Source organism: Pezoporus wallicus, unplaced genomic scaffold (assembly GCF_028554395.1).
Source record: "Pezoporus wallicus isolate ANWC-B61680 ecotype Strahan unplaced genomic scaffold, APGP_CSIRO_Pwel_v1 contig_2439, whole genome shotgun sequence".
NCBI lineage: Eukaryota > Metazoa > Chordata > Aves > Psittaciformes > Psittacidae > Pezoporus > Pezoporus wallicus.
Window position 1 is genome coordinate 3,855,001 of NW_026638501.1, and position 10,665 is coordinate 3,865,665.

General features: G+C 43.7%; 2 protein-coding genes across 9 annotated transcripts in view; both read right to left on the minus strand.

Annotated features, from left to right (window-relative positions):
* The window catches only part of HNRNPD (heterogeneous nuclear ribonucleoprotein D), a 9,504-nt gene extending 4,537 nt beyond the window's left edge, over positions 1-4,967 (minus strand). For 3 of the 6 annotated variants that reach the window (XR_008972363.1, XM_057411097.1, XM_057411098.1), the window contains exons 1-3: positions 4,715-4,949; positions 1,471-1,639; positions 520-681 (exon numbers count right to left, since the gene is read on the minus strand). Coding sequence is in view for 5 of the 6 variants with exons in the window: in XM_057411097.1 (XP_057267080.1) it covers positions 520-681; positions 1,471-1,639; positions 4,715-4,905 (522 nt within the window). In the remaining variant the exon portion in view is untranslated. Of the gene's footprint in view, positions 1-519; positions 682-1,470; positions 1,640-4,248; positions 4,287-4,714 lie in introns of those variants that run through there. The other 3 variants (XM_057411099.1, XM_057411096.1, XM_057411100.1) reach the window with 3 other exon arrangements.
* A 1,720-nt stretch (positions 4,968-6,687) lies between these two features.
* HNRNPDL (heterogeneous nuclear ribonucleoprotein D like) lies at positions 6,688-10,479 on the minus strand. Of its 3 annotated transcripts, XR_008972366.1 has the most exons (8): positions 10,290-10,479; positions 10,041-10,202; positions 9,659-9,790; positions 9,435-9,549; positions 8,443-8,610; positions 8,132-8,229; positions 7,653-7,756; positions 6,688-6,958 (listed from the first exon to the last, which is right to left on the minus strand). XR_008972366.1 is itself a non-coding variant. In XM_057411104.1 (7 exons), the coding sequence occupies exons 1-6, from the start codon at positions 10,452-10,454 to the stop codon at positions 8,159-8,161; spliced, it is 813 nt and encodes a 270-aa protein (XP_057267087.1). In that variant the 5' UTR covers positions 10,455-10,479; the 3' UTR covers positions 6,688-6,958; positions 8,132-8,158. The 3 variants fall into 3 exon arrangements, 2 of the variants coding, with proteins under 2 accessions (XP_057267087.1, XP_057267086.1); XM_057411104.1 differs by lacking the exon at positions 7,653-7,756; XM_057411103.1 differs by having other exon boundaries at positions 6,688-7,756.
* Between the last annotated feature and the right edge of the window lie 186 nt (positions 10,480-10,665).

The following is a 10,665-nucleotide window of genomic DNA, read 5'->3' on the forward strand; positions in this document are numbered from 1 at the left end:
GGCAACATCCAAGAACTAATAGGGAAGCAGCAGCTGTAAAAAAGCTCATACAAAGCCAGCTTTTAAGTACTGCAGTGCTACTTTGTCACCTGCATCACCAAACACCCGGGACAGAGAGAGACAGAGACTACAGTTGCATAGAATTTAGGCAAAACTGTCTGAATCTGTGCCACAGCGGATCAGCTGGGGTGGCTGAAAAGCATGTCACCCAACTGAACAAAGCAGTATGCTCAAAAACGCTGCCTCCTAGGTCTATTCCAGTCAAGACTGTCATACATCCCATGAATTAGTTCCTGACTGATTTATCCCAGCACCACCTTCCATTAACCCAGTTCATGCAACTCAAAGCCTGTAATAGCCTTCTCATTAGAATTCTGACTCCTAAAACACATGGAGCTTCACTGGCCATTAAACTTATAGCAGCAACCATGCAGGCTGCATTTGCGGGATGCTTTTTATTACTAAATGTGTGAAGACAGAAGAAGTTCTACAGTATAAACAGTTTATTTCACCACATACCTCACCAAATCCTCCAAAATATTCCCTTATTTTCTCCTCAGGAGTGTCTGGAGATAAGCCCCCAACAAAAATCTTTTTAACAGGTTCTTTTGTTTTCATGGCTTTAGCTCTTTTTGGATCAATGACCTTTCCATTCAGCTTGTGTTCTTTCTGGTCCATGACCTGTTGAAAATTAAAACATGATCTTATTCATGGTTCAAGCTAAATGTTTCACTGATGTTTTCAGCAAGGCTTAGTTATTTTATACTTACTTTTTTTTTTTTTTAATGTTATTGCTTCAATTTCAGTACTTGGATTACAGCAATAATTTGTTTCACAAAACCAAACAGTTCCATGATTTTGATCACTAACCACTGACACATACAGTGGTGACAAAGCCTTTCAAGAGTCACCTGGTACCATCTATCACAAGTGAGAGTCTAACGCTTCTCAAACTACTCTAGAATCCCATCCTCAAACCTCATGAGGTAAAGAACCTGTACTTCAAATATCACTAAAGGTCAAAGGCTAAAGCTTATCAGTGTGCTGTGTCAAATACCATCTCAGAAAGGTTAACAGCTAACTTTTGCTTGAATAAAGCCAAATCTATCAAAGCCATAGGCTCTGCTCTAGGGGATTATGTGACAGCTCTAGAATGCAAAGACTTAAAGTTCTTTATAAATTACTACTTTCACAGTAGTAGGAAGCATGCATTCATTTACAGTGGTTTGCAATACACTCCCCTGTAAGTACCCAAAGCCATGCCTTGGGAATAATTTCTGAGCCTGGCCACTGCATTACAAGTAAGACAGTTCAGGAAAAAAAAAAAACATTTCAATAAGCATCTTAAATATACTGTATCCCACAATCATCTTTAACAGATCACATACAAATAACTATGCATACAATCATCCTAGTGTTGTATATCTGCTACCTAAAATGCAATATGTAGTTTCACTATGTTAATACTACCTTATCTACGCTCTCTGATTCTTTGAAGAGTACAAAGCCGAAGCCTCGCGATCGCCCAGTGATTGGATCTAACTTCAGAGTGCAGTCTACAACTTCACCAAATTTAGAGAAATAGTCCTTCAGATCTTTCTTTGTAGTGTCCCAGCTAAGGCCGCCGATAAACATTTTCCTGTTAAGACAAGACAGTTAATCTGTTAATGTGCCTTAACCAAAATCCTGTACTGACAAGCTTTACAAATCCAGTTACCTAATGTAAAGAACAGTAAAGAACTCATTTATCAGTGAGTTGTCACGCACACAGGCCTTTTTGAGAACTTGCTTAAATGATCCTGGCTAGATCAGACAAAGGCTTACATGTACAGAAAAGTTTTGTAACATCTTCTTAACACTGCTAACCCAAGAAACAGCAAAGAGTGATACAAAGATACTTTACTACTTCCTTGCAACCCCACCACTACTGACCCACCACAAGATTAATTCCATTTAGTTATCTGAGGAGCTTTCACACAGCTGCTGATGAAACAAAGAGTGGCAGAATACATTTATAAGCAGTGCAATTAAACAGAAGCATTTATGTACTAGTCTGGACTGGACATATGCCAATATTAGTAAACTAAAACAAATAAAGTTTAATCAAGTCCCCTTCCTAATGAAAAGCTGCTTGTGTGAACTAACTCTGATGAATTAGCTGTGCTCTTGCAAGAGCATTCAGCTTCTGACAAACATACCCAACCTCCATGCAGACGTGGGGGTTCTGGAGCTTCAGGTGTCTCTATAAAAATTCTTGAAGTCTATTGAACAGGAACACTAATCTCCCATCCCTTTATCAACTTTTCCTATTAGCTACAGACAACAAAGCACCAAAAGCCCTTTCTAGTGTGACATCTTATTGTATGCAGGACCAATATGGAAAAAATGACCCACACACTGGTGCACCAGCAGCCTCATACCAGTACAGATAGCAATCCAAAAGATGCTTTGTGCCCTTGTGTCTATCCATCATTAAGGTCCTTTTTTGGCCATTTGTTTTGTGGGCTTTTTTTAAGTGGAAAAATAGAATGCATACAGAGGGTGCAGCATCACGCTTCTGACACGTGGGATAGTGATACTCTAGCAGTTACTACTGAACATACACTTGCTACCTGATATACAGAACACCTGCTCTGCAGTTATCAACAAACCATTAACATACAAACCTTGTAGTATAATCCTTATCAATCACGGTTAACATATCACTAAGTACATGACAGAACACAACACTGAAACTACCAGCCCTCTGAAGGATTCTCTTCTGACCATGCAGTAACTGCATCAATGAGTTCAGTTACAGAGCAGCAAAACATGAACTGCTTCAGTTTACTACTACTGAAATTGAATAACTACTGCTCCACTGCAAAACTAAGGTCAGACTCTGGTTACAACACAAACATGAGCACAACAATTAAGGTACAATGTCACAGTGCTGTCAAAGGCTTGTAAAACACGTAAGTTTCCCAAACCACAGTCCGGCTGGTGTAAGACGCATCAGCAGACATAGTTTTCCAAAATAATTTACCATCAGCATACTTGGAAAGTTTTCAGGCTTTGCTAAACAGAGCACAGACAACACCACTAGTAGCTTTGGTCTCCAACAGGCTAGTCAGGAAGTCTCCTTGCATTTGCGACATGTGGATTTCCCTAGCCCACAGTTCTCACTGAGATCTGAGGGTACGTGAACCTGTTTCTTCCTGAATACACTGTCTCTAATTCCTAATGCAAAGGAAACACACCAATGTACACTCAACCAGCAGCTACCAAGAATGCTGTTCTCCCTCTACTACCAAGTGGGCTGTCAAAACACTTTGTTTCCTGTACAGCAATACCCTTAAGAATTGGCAGGTCAAAACACCTCAGTGAACTAAATTACAAGTCAGTGTATGCTACATGTAACCGTTGCACCAGTAACAACCTTTTCCAGGCTGTGTCGACTCAAAAAAAGATGGGCTTCCTCATGAAAACCTCCAAACAGGTGTGTATTCAAGGGCCTAGAAAGTAAAACAAATATGCAAACTGCAAAGGTACTTAGAGCCATTAAGAGCAGGTGAGAAGTAATAAAAACATTCTAAGTTTTCGCTGACACCGCAAAACACTGAGAAAATGTTCCTGTTTTTTCCCTGTTCTCAGCAGCATCCCAGGTTATTACAGGAGGCAGACACTTGGGAAGGTTTTGTAGCAAGTCCCTACAGCACACAGAGCTAGTGTTCCTGTATCTGATTTTCTGCCTTGATCAAAAGCAGATCTTAAGCTTGAGTTTCTTACTGGTCTGACAGGAGACAGCATACAGCAGCAGCCTGTCCGGTAACTAGGATATTATGTCAATTTCACCTGGCTATATGAATGCAATACTGCCTTATGCCAAACATCAGGCAGACCCTCAGAAGGTTAAAAGCTGCCCATGGCAGGGAGGTTGGAGCTAGATGGTTTTAAGGTCCTTTCCAACCCTAACTATTCTATGATTCATTCTTGTCACCTAGAACAATTTTCCTCAAAGCAGGCTTCAGGAGCATAGGAGGAATAGTTTGACTTTGAAGAAGTCAAGGTGTCTCATGCCTCTAACACGCAACTGACATACAGTTCACTTTTGGAACAGAGGGCAATACTAAGTGAATGCAACCTGAGCATTGAGCTACACTGACTTACAGCTTTAACGCATATACCACACGTTAACTTGCAGAAAAGACATCCCCAATGCTAACGGCAGTAGGATTTGGGTTGACGGGGGCATGGAACTTTCCCCACTTGACAGCAGCATCTGGAACTCCGTGACAGCGCTGCTCCCGCTAAATTCAAAACTGACCCTGAACACAGGATGTCCCCCGACTCCTTGCCACGCCGAAAAGCCAACCAGCTACCGACCCGGCTGTACTTCCCAAGAGCACGCCGGGCCGTGTTTAAGTTTACAGCCTTCAGTTACCACCCGAGCCGCTCCGCCCTCGGCACACCATCTCCCTACTGTTCGCGGCCCGGTGCTTCCAGCACACCGGAAGACGGGGCTGCCCGAGCGGCGTTGCCCGCCGAGCCCAGCCGGCGTCCCGCCCCCGACAGCCCGGCCCGGTACGTGACGTCGCTGGGGCGCCAAGTAAACAAACAGGGCGGCGAACGGGGCCGCGATGGGCCGGGCCGGGCCGAGCGGCTCCGCAACACACCGCCCGCCCCAGCAGGACGCCGCCAAGGAGACAAAAGCCGCTGGGCCCCTGTGGCTCACCCCTCGTCCTCCTCGTTCTTGCTGGCGTCGATCTTCGCTCCCTCCGACTCGATCCCGCCGCCGCCGCCACCTCCCCCGTCGGCGCCCCCCGCCACAGCCCCCGCCAGCCCCTCAGGCTGCTCCGCGGGCTCTGCCGAGTTGCCTCCGGCGCCCGCCACCGCCGCGTCCATCGCGAACTGCTGCTCCGACATGGCGCCGGTGCGGCTGACCCGCGCAGGCCGGCCGGCCAGACAGCCAGCGACCGCGCCGCCCAGCCGCCCGCCCGCCCGCCCGCCGGCCGGCCCCTTCCCCGCCGAGGCCCCTGCCCCCCGATCGCGGCCCCGGCAGGAGCGCACCGAGCCCTCCTCCTTTCACTCTTTTTTTAATGGCGCCGCCACCGACACAACCTAAAATGGCGGACGGAAGGAGAGCGGCGGGCGCGGTCACGTGACGGAGAGACGGCGGCGGGGCGGGGGTGGCCGCGGCACCAAGCCGTTGGAGAGGAGGGATGGGGGCAGTGTGCCCGCGGGCACCGGGATTCCAAACTTCGCGATTTGGCTTTTTTCGGGCGAGAGCTGCCGCGGAGCAGGGCACGGTTACCGGGGCACACCTGCCCGACGCGGCTGTCTGAGCCCCGCTGGGACCCGAGCATGCAGGGCCAGCCTGCAGCCACCTCCGTCCGTGTTCCCAGGGCCTGAAGATACAGAAATTTCGCTTCACACACACACAAAATCAGTCACTTTTACATTTAAACCATACATTGATACAAGTTGGAGTACAACTTGACCCTTAGACAAGTGCTTTTATATATATACATATATATAAAAAAGTGTAATAGGAAAGCCACATCCTAGTCACAAAAGTAAAGCGCTGTTGGCAAGGACAGCTTCTGCATCTAGCAACACTGTGGAAAAGTTAGGCATACGGTCACATACTGCTGCAACTTCTAGCTCTTTAATTTGTAAGAAGTGATGGCAACATGTCTTTCCTCATCCAATCTAATTGACAAGATATAGGAACCTCCCCAGATCTAGTAACTGCCTTAAACTAAAAGCTGTGGTATGCAGCACTTCTGTATGACAAAAGAGAATGAAACACTCAGCTGCCTGATAAAGAAATAAACCTTAAAATCACTTTGGAAACTTAAAGGAGAGAAATCTCTTCCCAGACTACTCCCTTTTGCAAGACTGGCCTCCCCTGTGATTTAGCTACTCACATTTCATTTCTATCAAGGTTTATTTTTGACATATAACTACACATTTGTGCCAAGGAAGAAAAAGCAAACAATGCTAAGGCAGATTGCTGCAATCCTTCAGCTTTAGGCTGAATAGGTATGCTCACTTACCTATCCCAGCTGTTCTACTCAGAAGACAACCTGCTGGTTAAAGCAGTTTCCCTTCTCCCGCAATCACTCATTCAGGCTTTTATTAATGACGCTTGCTAGCATATTCAAGATGGGAAACCTATTCCTGTTGAGAAGAATCCAATACAGAATCTAACTTGAATGAACAGATCCCCAACTTGTACTGAAATCAGATGCCAACCCTAGAATTAAGGAATTTGTATCACCTGCTTGTAACTGGAATACATAGGGAGAAATAAGTTACAGCCTTAAGTATTCTAGAACCTGCTTGAAAAACCTAGAAAGATTATGATCACACCCCTGCAACACTCTCAACAAGCAGTGCTACCAAAATAAAAGGTGCTGCTCTAAGCTTAGATCCTTCCCTTGAGATGTATGGAACTGGCAGTACTGTGCCACAGACCATTCTCTCCTGTTTTCTGCAGTGGGCAAGAGGTAACTCTGCCAGTCATGCTAACTCAAGGGAACCGTTTTCTTAAAGACAGGTCAGGAAAAGGAGTGGGTTGTACTGACCTGTATATAGAGTAACTCTTGTCGTGAGCCATTTATCATCTCCAGAAAGGTATCTACCCATCTATACAAATAAAGTTTATAACACTGTAAGCTGACAGTCAACAGCAAGACTACACACTCACTTAAGTAAGCATTTATTAGAGAACCCTTTAACATGAAATTATACAAATAAAAGTTTGTATAAACACAAGCCCACATTGTGTCATGACATGAATGGCAAAAGGAAAATAAAAATCATAAAAGAAAACTAGCTGGCCACTATGTACAGTTGGACACAGTTGCGTGTCGGACACTAAAAGTCTTTTACAAAATAGTCATTTCCTCTCACGAAGAACACCCTCTATTCACTCACGATGCGCTGCACGATGGCTTTGTTGCAGTATCTCTACCTAAAAATTAAGACAAAATGTATGTCAGATCTGTGCAAGTTACTACAAGAATCGTTAAAAGGTCCATTTTCATGAACTGCTTTAAGTCTTCTATATATTCCTTTCTTCACTGTTAAAGATCATATACATATTTATTTAGGTAACGCAATAGGTTTTGTTACCCATCAAGTAATTTATCTTCCCAAATACAGCCATCCAAGCCCATTTAGGAAGCTGCTCCAGAACATACATCCAATTTAGGCTTATTAATAAGGCTCTGGATCAGTTTGTTTTTTTCCCCCACTGTAAACAGTGACAAAAGGTTTTCAATTATTTATCCATCTAAATGACTGCTATGCAAATGCAAATCAGGTCAATTTAGTTCAAACAGTCCACACGCATATGATCTTTAATGTTTTTCCAGATTTAAAAGTTCGTTTTGGTTTGCAGATTTCACTATTAGCTATAAAAAGAAAAAAGCAAGCATTAAATTTTAAAGAATGCACACTTTAAAATGAGGTTCCACAATTGAAATACAACACTAAACAGAAGACCAAATGATTAAGCTGTAAAGGCATTTATGTACTTTAACTCCTGTAAAAAACCATTTAAGTTAAAGACACTTAATCTCCAAAAAGATTAAAAAAAGAAGCCAAAGTCTGAAGTTTTCCACTTTAATCTTTACGCTGGTACATGAAGTTGGAAGAGACCATACCACAGGACAGCGTTTTCTGGTGTATGCCTTGCGCTCTGCCTGCAACGTGCGACCCCAGAGATAGACGTGGTCAGGGTGACACACGGCCTGCAATGAAGTTCCCGCTGGCGGGTACAAACAAGGTATAATGTCAGAGTTAGAAGACAACATTCTTGTTTTCCTTAAGTTGTACCCATTTCAGTACTTTACCTGTTAATACTTTAATAAGTTTAATTATTCCTCTAGACCACCTGGTACACAACGCAAAACCAGAAAAACTCTTATGTTTTTCTGAAGTACTAGAGAAGATAGGTCACATTTTTACAAAGTTAAAGATCTATAGACACTGTAGGCAAAGCTGGCTTTAAAAAAGAAAGTGTATTTTTTAAGTTAAAAAAAGCTTAAAGTCATGCTATGCAAGTTTTTTACTCTTCATTTGTCTATTGATCTTTAAATTAGATTAGACATACTCAGTGTAAACCTTGCATTTATATACACACCTGTTTCCTCAAGTACTAAACACTGCTTCAGTACGGCTGGTAGTTGTTTTGGTGATTGCCGCCACCACGGGATGCCTTTCCGTATGCGCTTTGCTGACCTGTAGATAAAATTGGGGAGAAAAAAAAAACAAAAGAACAACACAGAAGCATTAACAGCCAACACTCTGAATGAGATTGTCCCCATACAGTACATGAAGAGGGATGCTCTTCATAGTCATATGTTAGTAAGAGGTGTAACAGAACAAGTTACTAGAAGAGGCACCTGTTTAAAAACGCATGCTATTATCTGGAATGAGATCAAAACCACTTACCACTGTAATCTGTGTATCCTGGCCCATATCCATAATTGGGATAGTTGTACCCGGAGTAGTCATAGCCTCCATAGCCACTGTAGCTTTGATCACTGTAAGCACTATTATAGTTCCCGTATCCTTGATCGTAGTAGTTATTAAATCCTTGATTCCAGTTTTGTCCCTGACCTGAAACCAAGTATAACATTTAGAAGTGATAGAACTTACAATTTCATTCTGTGCTATGCCACTTCATCCAGATTTCTATGGCAATCTTTCTAGGCCAAAACTACTACCTGGAAGAATCCTCTTACTCTCCCCCCAAAGAAAAATCTTCTAAGAACTGAGGTGTCTCATTTGGATATGAGATAGGTTTAAGATCTTTTCACCCACAACAACATTAGTCACAGACAGCAGACAGTCCTGCTCACAGAACAGCCAATAAAAACAACACCGAAGTCACGCACTACAAGCAGCTTCTACTGTTTTCTTGTAACTTCCATTTTGGACCCTTAATTGCCTAAACACCAAGTTATATCAAAGGACAAACTTTACCATATCATGTTGGCTGTGACTGCTTGACTTTGAGATGTATTAACCTACACAAAAACCAGCTGATTGTTTCTCATCTATCTGCAAGGCACAGCAAAGTAACTGTCTTCCTCTTCAGCAAGCAGGTCATGGTTTCTCACCCATAAGCCAACTATCAGTGTATCCCTTCACGTGAAGGGATAACTGCATTATCCATTTAACTATGCTGTCAATTGTGGGTATACAAAAGCACCCTACCTCCAGCTTGCAATTTCACCACTTGAATGCAAACAGAGCAGAAAGAGTTTCTTGAGCTTCCACAGTCGCAACCACCAAAACACCATTTACTAACAGGCTGCTTTCCACATTGAGTTTAAACATGAAATCTGCATGCATCCAAAATCTGGACTGTCTACAAATACTTTAGTGTTTGGTACATACACTTACACATTTACCTTAATTTCAACATCCAAAATACTCACCTCGTCCACGCCCCCTTCCACCTCCTCGTCCACCAGCTGTATTGCTCTTTCCTCCTTTCTGCTGCTGCTGCTGTTGCCTGTATACCTCTTTGGGCTGTGCTACTTTGATCTCACACTGTAAAAACAGGAATTCTTTAACTCGCCAAGAACGTGAAGATCATTATGCGAGCTGCTTTCAGGGAAGCCTGTAACATTTCACATACTAAGAATGACAGCTCCCATACCTTGCCTGAACCAATTTGATGGTATCTGCTCTCTAGCAGCTTCTTTACTGGCTCTTCATCTGTGTACGTGATAAAACAGAAGCCTCTCCTTTCATTTGTCTTTGTGTCCATGGGAAGCTCAATGTTTTCAATCTGAAATCAAAAGTCAATAATGCATGAAATCGGTAAGCAACTTTTTATGCTACCATCTGGCAGTCCAGGGGCTATGCTGACAGCTTTTAATCAGCCCACCACAACACTATGGAATCATTAACGTGCATATAGTTTCAACAAACCCTAGTTCTATGTAAGCCTAAGCCACCTTTGTCATAAATTCTTCTGTCTTAAACAACTGCACTTAAAAACCAGAACTGTTTTTATATTTTATGTCGTTATACCATACCTCGCCAAAAGCACCAAAGTACTCCTTTATCTGTTCCTCAGATGTCTCTGGACTCAACCCACCAACAAACACTTTTTTTGGTGGCTCCTTCCCTTTTAAGGCTTTTGCCCTTTTAGGATCTATTAACTTCCCATCCAGTTTGTGTTCCTTCAGTTCCAACACCTAAGCAACACACAAAGAGACACGAGTCAGATCACTACAGTGACAGAGGCATGCTGTGTGCCATCGATCCACAAGAAATACACCCACCTTCTCCACACTGGCAGCGTCCTTGAAGAGGACAAACCCAAATCCCCTCGACCTTCCAGTGACCGGGTCCGTTTTAATCGTACAATCCACAACCTCGCCAAAACGAGAAAGATACTCTGTCAAATCTTTCTTGCTCGTGTCCCAGCTGAGACCTCCAATAAACATTTTCCTGAAACGCAGAAAATACACACGCGTAAATACAAGTGTATGCACACACGCGCGCGCGCACACACACACAGAGCAAACCCAAGTATGGAGCAAGCCGACTCGTGGCCGCCATAAGCCAAAGGCGATCCGGATGCCTTTGCAGCATCAGGCACCGCAAGCGGCTCAGGGCCGTAGCGGCTGCTGGGCCCGGACGCGCCGTTACACGTGG

What these genes read in the sequence shown, in the direction of transcription:
- HNRNPDL (XM_057411104.1), bottom strand. Translation starts at nt 10,454, where the DNA reads ATGTTTATTGGAGGTCTCAGCTGGGACACGAGCAAGAAAGATTTGACA. An exon ending in ACTTTGGTGCTTTTGGCGAG is followed by an intron (nt 9,791 to 10,040) that starts GTATGGTATAAC and finishes TTTTGATTTCAG; the next exon opens with ATTGAAAACATTGAGCTTCC. An exon ending in AGGATACACAGATTACAGTG is followed by an intron (nt 8,230 to 8,442) that starts GTAAGTGGTTTT and finishes TTTTATCTACAG; the next exon opens with GTCAGCAAAGCGCATACGGA.